Source organism: Thermothelomyces heterothallicus (genome assembly GCF_042370625.1).
Source record: "Thermothelomyces heterothallicus CBS 202.75 unplaced genomic scaffold P884_scaffold_6, whole genome shotgun sequence".
In the NCBI taxonomy this organism is placed as follows: Eukaryota; Fungi; Ascomycota; class Sordariomycetes; order Sordariales; family Chaetomiaceae; genus Thermothelomyces; species Thermothelomyces heterothallicus.
In genome coordinates, this window is record NW_027192567.1 from 272,137 (window position 1) to 287,451 (window position 15,315).

Consider the following 15,315-nt stretch of genomic DNA (forward strand, 5'->3'; position numbering starts at 1 on the left):
CTTTCGCCATCACAATTGACGGTGGGAGGCATTATTAGCCTTGGCTAGGAACCGAACGTGGTCTCCGTACTTGCACTCCGTAGCCGGGGCAAAATGAGAGCTACATAGTGAGCGTGAGGCATGCTCGGCATGTATGTACAGCAATACTATAGTAACAAACACAAACCGTTGTTCTAACTGCTCTCATTTAGCTTCATCACGCATCGATTAGAAGTGAAGTTGAGGATAACCGTTTATACAGCTGTGACCGGGTCGCCGCCCTGGTCGCCATTATTACACAGAGAAAAAAAGAAAAGGCACAGTACGACGGGTGTGCTCTTTCCACATAACTATGCTTTGGTACTCTCCGGTTTCTTTGCTAGCAGGACCGGCTCTGCCCAAGGTTTCGCAGAACTTGCGTCTGTCGAGGCAGCCTCCGGAGATCCCGTCTCTGTTGGCGCACCTGAGCCGCCCCCAGTGGGCGCTTGCACAAGCAAGACGAGCGTCTCTCCCACAGAACCTTCCCTTGGTTTGGTTTCCTTGGCCCCGGGAACCTCCCCAATTGTAGATTCGACCGTCTTTAATAACGCCCCCGCCTCGTCCAACGATGCCCGCCTCTTGTCTCTCTTCTTCGGGTGCATCATGGTAACCCGGACCTGGTACCCCTTATTGAGAAACTTTTTGAGTTGCGTCATCTTGGTGCGCAAGTCATGGGGCGCCGTCGCCCAGTTGATTTCCAGCTCTTTGCTCACAACCTTGGGCATCTTCTTCTTGAGCGCGTCTCTCTCGGCCTGCGCCGCCAATTCGGCCTGGCGGTCGACGATGCGGCAGATTGGGTACTCTGGGCCTTTAGACGACGCGTCTGTCCTCGGTGTGGCGAGCAGAACGAGGCTTTGCCGACCCATGTCAAGCCTCTTGAGGATGGCACTCGTCCTCTGCGGCTCGGTGAGGCTACCGTTTTCCTGCCGAATCTGGATCCAAGGGAACAGAATGTCATAGTCGCGCATTGTGCGGTCATTGTTGGCAGGAGCACCCTCATTCCCAGGGCGGTTTTTGTTATGACGGGCTCGCGCAATCTGGTTGCTGGAGAAGGGCCGCTGCGAGGAGGACGAGAACGGTGTTGGCTGGATGGGAACGGCCATGCTGGGCAGCAGCAGGCGCTGCAGCTGCCCTCGAGCCTCTAATGACGCGGCATTGCTGATGAAGACCTTGCGGATTGCAATCGCCGAGTTGAAAAGACACTGCGAAGTTTTCATGGTTAGATTGGTGAACGGCTTTGGGGAAAGAAAAATTACAAAAGAATCAAATGGTCGCAAGTTCCTCGAGTCTCGGGAACGAGAGCAGACGTCTTGTTCGGGCATTTTTCAGCCTATAAGAGCTCTCCGTTTTAGTGTAACTAGCAAGCTTCGAAGCTTGGCAGTTTTGCGGGACGGGATGTCACGGCATAGTTACTCCGTCCTCGGTCTCCGTAATCCATATCCGTACCAGCAATACTTTTAACATCAGATTCACCACCAACCATCACCGTGAACATGAGCGGCTAACCCCACAAAAACTCGGCACCCATGCCCTTTTTAAACCCCCGTTTTCGCCGCCTCCCAAGGCCGACGGCGCTTCGAATTAACCCCAAGTCAACTATTTCCTCACCAAGACCATCTTCGACACCATTATCTCCTTCCTTGCCATCACCGGCACTTTCATCATCAACCAACGCAACCTCAAACCCCAACCCTCATTCCCATGGCAGCAGCAAGGGCAAGGGCAGGCCCGGCGGCGAGCCCTCCTGGCTCGGTCATCCCTTTCGCGTCATCTTAGCCACCCTCAAATTCGTCGCCTTTGCGCACCTCCTCTGGGAGTACGTCATCTCGATGGCTCCCGCTTCGGGGCCCTCGATGTTGCCGACGTTCGAGGTACTCGGCGAGTGGCTGCTGGTGTCCAAGCTGCACCGGTTTGGCCGGGGCGTAGCGGTCGGCGACGTCGTGGCGTACAACATCCCCATCAATGACGAGGTTGGCGTGAAGCGGGTGCTGGGCCTGCCGGGTGACTACGTGTTGATGGATACGCCTGACGGCGGGGGAGTTGCCGGCGGTGGGGGAGGGGGCCCAAGTATGATTCAGGTTCGGGAGTGATCATGCCCTATGGTTCGCCTAGAGGGAAAACTAACCCGGGCGCCTAGGTTCCAAAGGGTCATTGCTGGATTGTCGGGGATAATCTGGTGGCTTCACGCGATTCGAGGTATTTTGGTCCCGTGCCGCTGGGACTGATCCGAGGGAAGGTCATCGCCACGGTGAGGCCCTTCTCAGAGTTTAAGTGGATCACCAATCCCTTGAGGAAGGCAAGCAGCCCATCCGACGATTGACGTCGTGGCAATTCGGCGTCACCAAACCAACCTTACTGCTTGCAGCAAGTCGAAGCTCGGAAATGTAGGTACCTGTCAGAACGGTGGCTATGTTTCAGTTGTGCGTTCTAATTACATCAGTTAGCGCGTGCCGACCCATTAAATCAGGGTTGGCCTGCTGGTAATAAATATAGGTATCGTGAAGAACCGCTGGGCATGTTGGTGTGTTAGGTGTTCTGGCGTCATCCGCATCACTCTTCTGCGCCATAGTACAAAAGAAAGTAAAGCCAGCCATGAAGTCGAGGGTTCCAAGCAAGAAAACCCAACATCCCGAATCATCCCCACCGAAGAAGCCCATTCCGATGCTCATCCGCAGTATACACTCCCTCCAGAACCCCCGATCTCCGTTCCTTTATAGACAAGATACTGACGCCGCAACTCCACGCCGGCCCAATGCGCAATGAACCAGACAAAATATGGAAAGAGAAAACAAAAAGGAGAGAAAGATCACGGACGCAAGGGACGGTAGAAAGCCTGTATCCACAACAAGTACGGGCTATTATCAGCCCTCAATGTGGCTCTTTGATGCACCTTGGCCGAGTAGTTCCAGGCACCGCTGAGCCAGATTGACCACCTCGCCCTCATCGTCATCCTCGGCCTCATTGTCCGACTCCATCTGGCGGTTGGCAATTTGCTTGATCATGTCAACGATGTCATCCGACTTCCCGATTAGACCGATGAGCTTCTTGTCTTCCGATTCGAGCAGTTGCAGCAAGGTCCAGATCGCAATGTGTTGGAAGGTGGCGTCCCCGCTAGCAAGGAATCGGCTGAGGTAGCCGTGGATACCGTCGCTCGGCTCCGTCCAATTCTGGACAAAGATACTGTAGTCGCCCACTGTTCTACTGTCAGCACGGCATAAAACATTCATTCCGGTCCACCAAACCCACCTTTTGACGAAAGATTGCCCAGAGCGGCGGCACTGTTCCCCTGGACCTCGACGCTGGGTGACTTGGTGAGGGGAATCAGAACCTCAAATACACCCAACCCCAAAAGGTGCGTCTTGAGCTCGTCACTGAGTGCAAGAACTGCGATCGCGGCAGTCATCTCAGACTGGACCGTAACCGGTACCTCCAGGACGAGCTGTTTGCACTTCTGAACGGCTCCAGCCTCAAGAACAAGTGACTTGTTCCGGTCTGAGCTTGCCGCCAAGTTGCGAAGCGTCGAAATGGCGTGGCATTGGATCTCCTCGTTGTCCGTCGACCCCAGTAGATCAACGAGGGGCTTCAGGAAGCCAGCCTCAATGATGGGTGACTCGTTCTGTGGGTGAATCGAGATGTTGCGGATGCATGCGACGGCAGAGAGAATAAGCGGGAGATAGGAGGAGCGGAGAAGGCGGAGGAGTGGCCTGAGACCGTGGGCATGAACGATTTCCAGCTGGTACTTCTCATCCGACGCAAGGTTTCGAAGCGCCAGGGCGGCCTGGCACTGAACTTTGGGCGACGAGGATTCCGTGAGGTTAACAAGGTACTGAACGAGACGGGGCTCCGTTTCGGCAAGCTTTCGTCTGTTGACGGCATCGACGGCAATGTTGCTCAAGGCAGTGGTGCAGTAGTACTGCACATCGACATCTGAGGATGACAACAGCTGGACCAGGACCGGAATGGCGCCGGCATTCACCAACTGCTGCCGGTTCTCATCTGTCGAGCATTAGCTAGGAGCTGGCCAGAAGCGAAGTGAATACCCACCAGAATGCGTCATATTGAGAAGAGCGCCGGTCGCATTTCTCTGCACCCGCATATCCTTTGACTTGGCCAGACGGGTCAAGGGGCCCAGGGCGCCAGACCTGGCGATTTTGGCCTTGTTATCCTCGTGGGTTGCCAGGTTGGTAATGCACCCGACAGCATTGCATTGGACCTCGACATTGGGCGACATCATTTGTTTGATCAACGGCTGCAGACCGCCGAGTTGGACGATCAAAACCTTGTTTTCGGCTGGGTTCACAAGTTAGTCCCCGCCGTTCCTGACTGAACTCGGTACTGTAACCTACTATTAACGGCAAGGTTGCCCAAGGCGGCACTGGCTGCCCGTTGCACTTCAATGTCTGGGTTTTCAAGAAGGAAAAGAATGGGACCGAGCGTGTCCCGATCAACAGCCCGAACATCTAAGGAACGCGATGTTAGACAAACCGGTCAGGATATCCAACCACCCTTCGATTCTCGAATTCTCGAACGCACCTCTCTCGGTGATCTCGGCAAAGGTCAAGCTTGCGCTCCGCTGAAGATCTATGTTATCCGAATAGACGAGGGTGCTCAGTGCCCGCAGAGGTTCGCCCGTGAAGAAATCGGTTTCGGCGCGCTACAGCCATGTTAGTGAGAGTCGGCGCACGGGAGCGCAACGGTTTATGCTAACGTTTTCGAGATATTGCAGGAGGTCCGCGACGGCCTCCCGCTCGTTCTCGGCGAGCACATTCTCGTAGAGGGCGTCGCGGGATTTGCCTGGACTTGTTAGCATACCCGACAGGTGGGAACGGGGCAGCTACGCAACCGTACCTCCGCAGCACGTGGAGCTGCAGATGCCCATGGCCGCTAATAGGAGGAGAGTTCCGTGGTTCCAATACCGATGTTGATAACCTGGGCAGCCTCGAGTTGCTGGGTCGACCTTCAGCTGAAGCCTTGGATCCGAATCGGACAGGCAGCGCTCGGTCGCAGCAGACACACAGCTTCACGGAATGTTTAATTTCAATGAAGTGAACATCAAAGAGCCACCCGCCAACTATGTGTGTCTCGTTCGGGGCCGATCGCGCGTGTTGTTGTGCTGGCGGACACTGACTGTCGGTCGAGTGCTTCGTTGTTTTGGCGGGTCAGCTGCATCGAAGGAGACGCAACGGGAAGGGAGGAACTCAGCGGGATGGATCCAGCAGGGATTGGCGAAGCTGCCTCGCCGCCTTGCTCTCGTCAACTCTGGGGGTTGGATGTGAATGATGTGGGTCTCGCTTAGCCAGTGCACGGGCCTTTCCTGGAAAGATGCCTCATCACGAGCGTTTGTGAACCACTCGCTCCAAGACTCATGAGTATTGAGACATCTGCAATCCCCGTACTTTGCAGATTCTTGGACAGGGCATCGATCAATGAGCCGTTGTAGATTTTATTATGTGGCTGAGATTCTTTGAAAAATAAGTGTTGTGGCATTCATGTATATTGCCCTATTGTCTACAGAGGTTCATCGTTCAGCGCACTCGTAGAGGAAGAAGACCGAGACTGGGGAGAATCATCTCGGTCGCCAGGGTGCTGCATCCGCTTTATGCACAAAGCAACAGCGTATTAGAGCATTCTGTAGGATAACTACGCCTGTCCAGACTTTTCTAGGTATCTCTAGATTCGGTTGCCTCAGCAGGGCTTGCAAGTTCGCAGTTAGTGTGTACTGTACTAGTGCCTTATAACCCGCGGTATAACGTTATCAGCATTGCATCTGAAAGCTGAAGCATGTGATCTTTGCGGCCTTGCTTCTGTCGCAGTACGTGCCTCTGCCCCCTAGTAGGTTCAGCTCAGCCTGTGAGTCTAAAGTCAACCCACAAGATCATGGCTCTCTGAAAGACTCGGAACCTCGAGTTTGCCCTGTTGCAAGTGGGTGGGGCTAGGTGGGATACGCGGGGTAGTTGTTTCCTCGAGAACAGGATTCGACACCACTTTACGGAGTAACATCGTGTTTGCTCTGGTAAGCAGATGTATTAACATATCTTTTTACGGACATGGGTTCGGGGGGCTGCGGTTTGGTGGAAGCACGCATCACAGTGATACGTTGCTGGGGCCATTTATGTTGGTAGAATCTCGCACTCCGGCTCCTGGCGCATGGCATCCAGAAACCGCGTGGGCTGGGTTGCCAATGGAGCGGCCCAACAATGTTCACTCAGAGATGGGGGACGTTAGTTGAAGGTCTTCCCTCGAGTGATCTGCTGCACAGTAATCCGTACATAAGAGGAGGAACGCCACCCGTCAAACCACACAGAAGTAGAGAGATCGACGCCGAACGCACATTCCCACCTGGCAGGTACCTTGTGGACTTGGCTTTGGGGCGTTACACCTCCTTTGCTTGTGTTCGACAAGGGCGGCTTCCATGACGGGTTTCTTGTCAGGGAAAAGCGGAGAACTCCGGACAGAGCAACCTACCTCCCTCACCTCCATTGCTCATGTTTCTCCCAACAGCAAACCGCTTCCAGAGGCATCGGCCTGGTGCATAGGGCAAAGACTGCAAAAAGACATCCGATTGTCGCCTCGGGAGGTCTCTTTTAGCGACAGAAGCGGCGCATTTTTTAGGGTTTTGTCTGTTTCTCCGGTCTTCGGTTTGTCGAGCGGCAACGTGCTTGTCGCTGGATCCAGCCCGAGGCAGCGCCAACGAAACGACTGACCTAACCTTACCTGGACGGAACGCTTCCCCGATGTGTGTTGCACCATCACGATAAAAATGGACGACCCTCGTGCTCCCGCTGAAGAGGCAGATCCTGGCTCCCGCAGCGCTCGGCCGCCCACTACGCCCGCCGGCGGAGAAAATGGTAGCGGGCAGCAGTTGCCCTTGCGCCAAGGTCACGAGCTCCCCTTTGTCGCGCCTTCGTCATACCTCCGCCCGAAGCCTCCCAGTCGCACAATGTCGGAGAAGACGCCGAGCGCGCTGGACAGGGACCAGATGCAGGGTTTGGTGAGCATGCCCATCCCGAGACAATGACGACCGGCCCGGTGTCCCGCATCGTAGGATTCCCCAGAAAGATAGAGTGCGATGCGGGGTTCTGGGTTCTGGGCCTTGTTTCCGAGCCAACCCGCTGACATGGCAAACAGCGAGGCATTCGCGAGTTCCTCAAGGTCCGGACCAGCTACGACGTGCTTCCGCTGTCCTTTCGTCTCATTGTGCTCGACACCGAGCTCCTGATTAGGAAGAGTCTCAACATTCTGATCCAGAATGGTAAGCCATTCCCATACCATACCCCGTCGGATCACGGTCTCGAGTAGCACAAGCGCAACAAGCGCTGACCGGATCTCGCGCAGGCATCGTTTCCGCGCCGCTCTGGGATTCGACCAATTCGACCTTTGCGGGCTTGCTTACGAGCACCGACTACATCAATGTGATCCAGTACTACTGCCAATTCCCGGACGAGATCGATCAGGTTGACAAGTTCCGGCTCAGTAGCCTCCGAGGTAGGTATCCGTTGCCGCTCGACATGGGCATGGGCATGGGCATGGAAGGGCTGAGATGTACCGGGCAGATATCGAACGAGCGATCGGGGTCCTGCCCCTCGAGACGGTGTCGGTCCACCCAATGCGTCCCCTATACGAGGCATGCCGTCGGATGCTTAAGACGAGGGCCAGGAGGATCCCCCTGGTTGATGTCGACGACGAGACGGGCCGCGAAATGGTGGTTAGCGTCATCACACAGTACCGCATCCTCAAGTTCATCGCCGTCAACAACGAGAAGCACACGATTCTGCTGAGGAAGCCAGTGAGGGAAATCGGTCTCGGCACCTATACCAACCTGGCAACAGCGGACATGAACAACTCCGTTCTAGACGTAATCCACCTGATGGTCAAGCATAACATCTCGGCGGTGCCGATCATCGACAGTGAGAACAAGGTCCTGAACGTTTTCGAGGCTGTCGATGTCATTCCTTGTATCAAGGGCGGGGCCTACGACGAATTGACTTCCTCGGTTGGAGAGGCTCTCTCGAAGCGTGCCGATGACTTTCCCGGCATCTACACGTGTAGCGAAGACGACCGTCTCGATGCCATATTCGAGACGATCCGCAAATCCAGGGTTCATCGGTTGATCGTCGTGGATGACGACAACCGGCTCAAAGGCATCATCTCCCTCTCGGACATCCTCAAGCACGTCCTACTCTTCGGGGAGGAAGACGACAACATTCGGGCCGGCTAGCATGGTGCCTTTGCCGGAGGCATCCGTACCCTGCTGAGCATATGATCCTGGTGTTCTGGCTTTGCGAGGGTCCGTTTTGCTCCTCAGTATCCTATTTTTTTTTTTTTTTTTCGGCTTGACTCGGGTTTGCATTTGCACGGCGTCGGGACGGGGGATGTGGATAACGAATACCATGGCTGCATGGGTCTCTCTTACCCAAGGTATAGATCTTCTTTGTACTCTCAAGGAAAAGAGGCGACGCGGAGTTTCTGCAACACATTGACCAAGTCCGTGAGCACTGGGTTCCTCCCCGATCTGTCAGGCGAGCGACACCGGAAACCACTAGCCGATCGAATAATTACACCCGAAACAGCTCATCACCAAATTGCCTCTTCTTTCGTAGTTACTCGACCCGGTGCACGCAGGTTCGCTTTTGTTTTTTGTTTCAACAACAGGAAAGAACCAAGCACACAAACGCAAGGCGGAAGCAGTGGCCCGAGAGATCATACATTCTCCTTCCAGCGAGACCGGCGCCGTCCGTTCTGGCACGTCTGGGATCGGTCGCGGATACTACACCTCCGGCACCCAAGGCAGGTTTTGTCGGATTCGCGTTCCTGCTGGCTGCAGTACGTGTCGTTAAAGGGCAGCTATTCTTGCTGGAGATCGCGATATACTCGGCGGCAAAAAATGTACGTCTCGTCGAAAGACTTATTCGGCACACCGTTGACGGACCCGGGCGTCTTCTCCCACTTCAAACAACACCCCCGCGATGACGAACAGTCTCGGGTCCGGTTGTCTGTCTCCGGAACGGACGGTCATCTTGTCGTCCCAGCGCGCCAGCGGCGGACGAATGCAGCCAGCGGGACATGGACTTCGTTGAGCGGAGACTCTGACGAGACTTCGGGCGCCGATTACTCTGAGGCCCGCGTCAAATTTGAAGAGTCTAACAGGCTCGCAAAGAAGGTTGGGCTGTACTCCCGCTGTCTGGTCTGCGGCGAACCCGGCCGGACTAGGCTGACTGGTGTAGTATGGCGTTCGCAGATCACGTTTACTTCATCGAAATCCATCGTTTGTCAGTTCCCTTTGGCTCACGCTCAATCTTGGATCCTCTCTTCATCCTTCTGACAGTCGAGCAGTCAGGTCAGTCCCCGCAACGACAACGACGAGGCTGGTTTTCCCGCACCTTCCTGCGCCAGAGTTCGACATCAAGCGATGCCAGCTCAGTGAAGTCAGACCAGAGGACCAAGACCAAGCGAAGCGTCGGCGACCTGGCACTGCAGTTCATGAAGGGGTCCAAAAGGGACAGCCTCAAGAACGAGGATCTGCAGTCCCTCGTCCGCCTCTGCGGCAGCAGCAAGCTGTATTTGCCGTCGGAATACTCTCCAGGTTCTCTTCTGCTTCCTACGTGCTTCCGCGCTACTGTGCAATACCTTGTAGAGCATGGTACGCTGACATTGCCATCGAGTCCTGGACGGCTTGCTGACACAACGGCAGGCGCAGAAACGCGAGGCGTGTTCCGAGTACCCGGATCAGCCCGCACAGTCAGTGCTCTCTACGACTATTACTGTGCCGAGGGCGATGCTGGCGAGATTGCCAGCACCACTTGCTGCCCCAATCTGCCGTCCCACATAAAAGCCGGGGTACACGACGTCGCCTCAACCTTCAAACGACTGCTATCCGGCCTTCCCGGGGGCATCTTGGGTTCTCTCTCACTACTCGATGCGCTGGTTGCTATTCAGGGCCAGCTCAAAGCCGAATCGGATCTCGGGGATACGAGGCAGCTTGAGATTAGGTCGAAGCTGATTGCGCTAGCCATCGGGGCCGTGGAGCCCCAGCTTCGCCGCGACTTGATATGCGCCGTGTTTGGCTTACTTTGCTTAATTGGAAGCGCGGCCGAGAAGGGACCACGAGAGGATGAAGACGAAAGACCGCTTTCTTCTTCCGACCTCATGGGATTCGAAGCTCTTGGTATTGTCTTTGGCCCACTCCTAGTCGGTGACCTCCTGGATTCATATAGCCTGGTCGCCACAGGCAGCACCTCGGACCCAAAGCTGCTTTCCGTCACGGTTTATGAAGGGAGAAAGGAACGCCGGAGGCTTGAAGCCTCTGAAGGTGTCCACCGAACCCCTCCGCCTTTGGACCTGATATACATGGCAAACAACGTTACCAAAATGCTCATTACGCACTGGCGGGAAGTTGTCAGGCACATGAGGAGTCTGTCGGTGTCGAGGTCGCGTAAAGATTGTTTTCAACGAAGGGCTAGCCTGCGAGCATCTGATCCAGCGGGCTTTACCTTGAGCGTGTCGCATGTCCACTCCAGTGCTTTTAGGCCCATCGAATCACCGCCTATGTTGAGTGCTGCTTCTGAATTTGGTAAGTCTATCAGTTCTTCTCCTTTCGGACATAAAGGATTGGGAAGCTAACTCAGTAGCAGTGAGTAATACGGATGGGAGTCTACGGGCACCGCTTGTACCATCGCGTCGACGGCCCAAAAACATGAGACCATTATCCAGCGGAATCCCGAGTGCCGGAGTACCTCTGTTCTCGCCGCCTGCGGAGGAGACGTCTCCGGCCGAGTTCAGACGACCTGAAAACCTCAACAGTCTCCATACTGAACAAAATCGTTACCTCTCAGCAGATTCTTGTGCAGCGTTAGGGGAGAAGCCACGCCAAACTCTCCAAGGAAGATTGTCAGTTCTAAGCTCCTTTGGCCAGGAATACTTAGGCTTCAAAGATCGTGCCAGGTTTTCGGTCGATGGGACAGCCACCAACCCTCCGTGCGTGCCCCAAACACCACTCCGGAGAAGAGGCGAATCTACTTCCTGTCCCGCAGATGAGACGGAACTCCATCCCCCTCAACTGAAATTCATAGGCTGGCAACCTGTCGTGTGTCAACCTATGACGGCTTCAGGCTGGTCGAAAAATGCATTCAGAACACCAAGGTTAAACAAGGATAACGCGCCGCTTAGTGGTATGCCGAAGGTAGATGTTCCCAGACTTGGGAGATCACAGCTGGCGGCAGGGAAATTGAAACGCAGGTCTCTTGCTTCTATACACACCCTAAATCCTGAAAACACTCCACCAGGTTCTGTTAAGACTGATAGGGACGGCATGGAACTGGATGACCCAACATGGCTGCCGCTACACAAGCTTCATGTCGGACCACGACAATCGAGTCTGGGGGATGATGCTAGCCGAGGTGATTACACTGAAAAGCAGACGGCTCGAAACAATATACCTAGAGAACTCGACGGCTATTCTCTAGACCAAGATGCCCCCATGCGCCGTTGCGGTGCGGAGCTGGACAAAGCATCCGGCTCCAGGGGTGAGTCTCATCCACTCCAGGTTTTCTCTGGGAACATGATGACAAAAGGACGGTTTTCCGATAGACGACGATCTTGTGATCGTTTAGGAGTCTCAAGAGAGGAACAATCTCTTCGCAAGCGAACAGACATGCGGCAAGACAAAGCTCGGCGAGTTCTCCCCCTCGGCCCTAGACCGGATCCATCGCGGCAGCCTGTCGGTGCTGCTTCTTGTTCAATTCCCACGAGGTCAAGTGGTTGCAGCGTCAAGGCCATGATAGCTATATTTGAGGATGCCTCCAAGTGCCCGACCTCTGATTCCTTTACGGGACACGTTGTCAGCAACTTCGGTCTCAAGCCCACGACTAATAATGCGTCTCAAGCCATCCCCAGTCCGTCTCCACACAAGACTTCCAGACTGGCAGCGCCGACTCAAAACGATCAGCGCATATGGCTTTTGACGACTCATGGACATCGTTCCGGGGGCTCGAAGGAGCATGGGGAAGTTACTAGGCCCAGTATACCCATATCGCCGAGAAGTGCGAAGTCGGTAAATCTCCTGCCAACGGAACGACCCAGGGATCCGAAATCGCCAGACATAAACGGCTTCTCACCCCATGGATCTACCTCTTGTATCATCCGGGAAGATGCCAGCCCGGAGAGCGTCAGTTACCACGCCAGTTGCAGGTCAAGAGCCCATAACCGCCTGCTCTACCCCAACTCGCGATGTCCAACCCGAACAAGTACCCTCAAATCCCCTCAGGAAAGCCAACTTGGAGTCCAACAACCGACGGATTCTCGTGATAACTACCCCTGAGCAACGGAAACTACTCTCACCAGGCTCAGAATTAACAACAGCGCCAGCAGCATAACATTGCAGCAGAGGATTGCCTGATAGTATACTAATAATATCCATGTCCTCGAGATAAACAGCCGTCAGATAAACCCCGACCGCCCAGGCTTGCGGCCGAGCCACGCTGAAAGGACGAATACAGGATTGATGACGACGGTGTCATGGACGCCAATACCAGGGAACGGCACGAGCACGACCACGTCGATGGGCAACCCCCCCGCCACGGCCGCGCTAACACGGGCGCCGCTGCAGGTGCGAGGGCGGGACGCGATGCTACTGCGGGTGCCGAGGCGGGTGCTGCTGCTGCCGACGCCGAGCTCGCCACTGTGAGAGCACAGCTCCGCCGGAAGCTGTGCCAACGTGCGGTCTGGCGGGCGAGGACCCAGCGCGCGGAGCGGAGGGTCCGGGGTTTTGGAGAGCTGGAACGGAAAGGCGCAGGGATGTCTGCTGATGGCTGACCACTATATTTCGTTCGGAGAAAGCTGCTGACGCAGGTGCTGGCGGTGGGACTCGCCCAACCGGGGAAGGTGGGTTATCATGATGAGTTGGCCCAAGGGCTTGTTCTTGTTGTCACGATCTACAGGGTGGCGTATGGGTTTTCACGTCGGGAAATTGGACTTCTGCAGAAATGGGGAATGCGCCCTGGTAGAGAGGTGTTGATGCAGACACTCCAAGCATCGGGAACACGGCGTGGAAGGTAGAGCATATAATATGTATAGATAGATAGCTGTGTATGGGTTGCGATAGCACTAAAGGGGAAGCGGCGCGGTTTCGTGTCCTGTCGAGGCTGGAGAGATTGGGCGAACGACACTCAATGATAGGGAACGATCCACGCAAGTGCCGGGGACGTGCGTGACCTGGGACATGGCCCCGGATCCAATCCATTCTATTCGTATCTGGTACACTGGTGATATGATACAAGCACATGACGCGAGGCCTACCTTGGCCTCTTTCCCTCCAAGAGGTATGTATGCGCAGTTTTTTCCTTCTCTTAGAACTTGATGCCCTTGATCCGCTTGGTGTACTTCCAGAGATGGCGGTACTTGGGGCCCTGGCGCTTGGCTTCCCAACCGCGGGCCTTGCGCGGCGGCTTGAGCGAGTAGACGCGCTTGTGCTTGAACTCGATGTCGGCGCCGGGGATGCCGTGGCGGGCCATGACGTCGGCCATGTTGTCGTCCCAGACGGTGCGGAACATGGTGAAGCCGACCGGGTTGAGGTTGAACTTGTCGCGGAAGCTCTTGAGGCTGAAGCCGTCGCGGCCCTGGCCGTCGTAGAGCTCCCGGAGCTTGGCCGTGTCGAGCGGCGCGTTGTCCTTGTGCTGCAGGATGAAGACGGCCAGGCGGTGGTAGGGCGCGCCCTTCTGGGCGGTGGGCGGCAGCCAGGGGACGGCGAGGGCGCCGGTCTCGGGAGCGGAGCCGGAGGAGGCCTCACCGCCTATCTGGCCCAGCGGGAGAGTCTCCTTGGTGGGGCTCCAGGTGATGTTGGTCGCCATGTAATGCAGGCGCTTCTTGAACGAGTCGGTCTCGGGGTCGGGCACGTCGGCGTCCATGACGACGACGGAAAAGAGGCGCTCGCCCTTGTCGAAGACCTGCATGTGCAGGGTAGGGGGGTTCTCGGTGATGCGGCTGTCCATGATGGCGCCGGGGGGGGCCTTGTAGCCGCGGAAGGTCATCCTCACATCCATGACGGGCTCGAACTTGGGCAGGAGATCGGGCACGATGTGGAACTGCTCGATACGCTGGATAATAATCTTGCGCGCCATTGAGCACCATTTGCGATGGGCAAGGTAGCGATAGATGGGCTTGTTCATGTCACCTATGCGGAAAGGGAAATTAGCGGGAGCCGACAGGACGCTCGCGGTGGGGGAGGGGGGAGTTCTAGGGGCAACAAAACATACCCTGGCCGTCCTCAAAGCGTCTCTTGACCATGGGGTCGTTGATGTCGGCCAGGATCTTGAGCTCCTCGACATATTTCCTGAGACTCTCCAGCCGCCTTTGCTTGTAGGCCTCCCCGCCGCGGAACACGCTGGCATCGGTCGCCTCGAGCCGCTTGATCTTTGCCGTCTCGGCGATAATCTTGGCCACCTTCTCCTCGCGGTCCTGGGCCAGGATCTTGCGCGCTTCCTGGAAGCACTGATACGGCAGCTGCTCAAAGGGGATGTTGCTAGTCGTGGCGAGGGCAGCCCGCCTTCTCCTCGAACCTAGCTGGGGTGACATGAGCTGGGCCAGCTCCTCCTCGGTGCCCTGCTTGATTGTCGATGGGATGCGCGAGGGCTTCCTTTGGCCAAGCAGCGCTGCGTCGGCGGCGAGTTTCTGGGCATCCTGGGCGGACTCGGCCGAGGTGCTCGTCGTCGTTGTCGTCGCCGCCTCATCCTTTCGGCTGGGGGTCGACGAGAACTGGCGCAGGGCGATGATCGGTCGGGACGAACATGTCGCCGGGCGGCCGGTTGCCTGCTGCAACGACCGCACAATCGGCCGCACAACCTGTTGTGGCCTTGACATGGCGGCGGGCTGAGTGCAAGGAGGATCGGCGTCGCGTCGGCGTCGGCGTCGGCGTCGGCGTCGGCGTCTGCGGCGGCGTCGAATCTTGGGAGGGAGCAGGGCGCAGTCAATTGAGAGAACTTGGAAGGGAGCTGCGGGCCCCAGAAGCGCAGAAACGCGCCGGCCGACGAAAATTCGTGGACCCGTGCGCAGGGATATCGGCAAGCTCCGTGTTGGCGGCGTCTGTGCGCCGATAGTTACTCCCAGATCTTTTTTCCGCGAAGCAATCCGATCCGCATCAGCAGCATCAGCAGCAGCAGCAGCAGCAGCAGCAGCAGTGGACTCCCTCGGTAGCCGGGGGGAAAACCGTGCAATTCGGGCAAACAAGACAGACGCCAGACGCCAGACGCAAGACGCCGGTTGACGATAACCCCCTTTTGTGCGGCTGAATACGACCGACAGCGA

The 15,315-nt window shown here is 56.2% G+C and overlaps 6 protein-coding genes across 6 annotated transcripts; 3 read left to right on the top strand and 3 right to left on the bottom strand.

The window, feature by feature from the left end:
• Positions 1 to 186: 186 nt before the first annotated feature.
• Positions 187 to 1,289, bottom strand: P884DRAFT_257077 (uncharacterized protein). The gene has a single exon (XM_069441111.1). The coding sequence runs from the start codon at positions 1,233 to 1,235 to the stop codon at positions 330 to 332; it is 906 nt and encodes a 301-aa protein (XP_069299151.1). The 5' UTR covers positions 1,236 to 1,289; the 3' UTR covers positions 187 to 329.
• Positions 1,290 to 1,482: 193 nt separating this feature from the next.
• Positions 1,483 to 2,424, top strand: P884DRAFT_257078 (peptidase S24/S26A/S26B/S26C). Its single transcript, XM_069441112.1, has 2 exons — positions 1,483 to 2,096; positions 2,156 to 2,424. The coding sequence occupies exons 1-2, from the start codon at positions 1,545 to 1,547 to the stop codon at positions 2,336 to 2,338; spliced, it is 735 nt and encodes a 244-aa protein (XP_069299152.1). The 5' UTR covers positions 1,483 to 1,544; the 3' UTR covers positions 2,339 to 2,424.
• Positions 2,425 to 5,141, bottom strand: P884DRAFT_219838 (armadillo-type protein). The gene is made up of 7 exons (XM_069439427.1): positions 4,867 to 5,141; positions 4,727 to 4,812; positions 4,552 to 4,672; positions 4,365 to 4,478; positions 4,063 to 4,308; positions 3,265 to 4,014; positions 2,425 to 3,211 (listed from the first exon to the last, which is right to left on the bottom strand). Exons 1-7 carry the CDS (start codon positions 4,895 to 4,897, stop codon positions 2,880 to 2,882), a joined length of 1,680 nt encoding a protein of 559 aa, XP_069299153.1. The 5' UTR covers positions 4,898 to 5,141; the 3' UTR covers positions 2,425 to 2,879.
• A 1,637-nt stretch (positions 5,142 to 6,778) lies between these two features.
• On the top strand, positions 6,779 to 8,236 carry P884DRAFT_276076 (uncharacterized protein; the record flags this gene model as incomplete). The annotated part of the gene is made up of 4 exons (XM_069442909.1): positions 6,779 to 7,009; positions 7,147 to 7,270; positions 7,354 to 7,503; positions 7,572 to 8,236. The coding sequence occupies 4 exons, from the start codon at positions 6,779 to 6,781 to the stop codon at positions 8,234 to 8,236; spliced, it is 1,170 nt and encodes a 389-aa protein (XP_069299154.1).
• A 1,007-nt stretch (positions 8,237 to 9,243) lies between these two features.
• P884DRAFT_195853 (uncharacterized protein) lies at positions 9,244 to 10,638 on the top strand (the record flags this gene model as incomplete). Its single annotated transcript, XM_069437937.1, has 2 exons — positions 9,244 to 9,658; positions 9,710 to 10,638. The coding sequence occupies 2 exons, from the start codon at positions 9,244 to 9,246 to the stop codon at positions 10,636 to 10,638; spliced, it is 1,344 nt and encodes a 447-aa protein (XP_069299155.1).
• A 2,485-nt stretch (positions 10,639 to 13,123) lies between these two features.
• P884DRAFT_219847 (phosphatidylethanolamine-binding protein) lies at positions 13,124 to 14,885 on the bottom strand. Its single transcript, XM_069439428.1, has 2 exons — positions 14,268 to 14,885; positions 13,124 to 14,185 (listed from the first exon to the last, which is right to left on the bottom strand). Exons 1-2 carry the CDS (start codon positions 14,869 to 14,871, stop codon positions 13,362 to 13,364), a joined length of 1,428 nt encoding a protein of 475 aa, XP_069299156.1. The 5' UTR covers positions 14,872 to 14,885; the 3' UTR covers positions 13,124 to 13,361.
• Between the last annotated feature and the right edge of the window lie 430 nt (positions 14,886 to 15,315).

Excerpts from the sequence above, each read along its gene's own strand:
- P884DRAFT_219847 (XM_069439428.1), bottom strand. The coding sequence starts at position 14,871 with ATGTCAAGGCCACAACAGGTTGTGCGGCCGATTGTGCGGTCGTTGCAG. Across the intron at positions 14,186-14,267 it reads ACGCTTTGAGGACGGCCAGG|GTGACATGAACAAGCCCATC; the intron begins GTATGTTTTGTT and ends CTTTCCGCATAG.
- P884DRAFT_257078 (XM_069441112.1), top strand. The coding sequence starts at position 1,545 with ATGCCCTTTTTAAACCCCCGTTTTCGCCGCCTCCCAAGGCCGACGGCG. Across the intron at positions 2,097-2,155 it reads GGGGCCCAAGTATGATTCAG|GTTCCAAAGGGTCATTGCTG; the intron begins GTTCGGGAGTGA and ends CCGGGCGCCTAG.
- P884DRAFT_257077 (XM_069441111.1), bottom strand. The coding sequence starts at position 1,235 with ATGAAAACTTCGCAGTGTCTTTTCAACTCGGCGATTGCAATCCGCAAG.
- P884DRAFT_219838 (XM_069439427.1), bottom strand. The coding sequence starts at position 4,897 with ATGGGCATCTGCAGCTCCACGTGCTGCGGAG. Across the intron at positions 4,813-4,866 it reads CAGCTCCACGTGCTGCGGAG|GCAAATCCCGCGACGCCCTC; the intron begins GTACGGTTGCGT and ends TAACAAGTCCAG. Across the intron at positions 3,212-3,264 it reads GGGCAATCTTTCGTCAAAAG|TGGGCGACTACAGTATCTTT; the intron begins GTGGGTTTGGTG and ends ACAGTAGAACAG.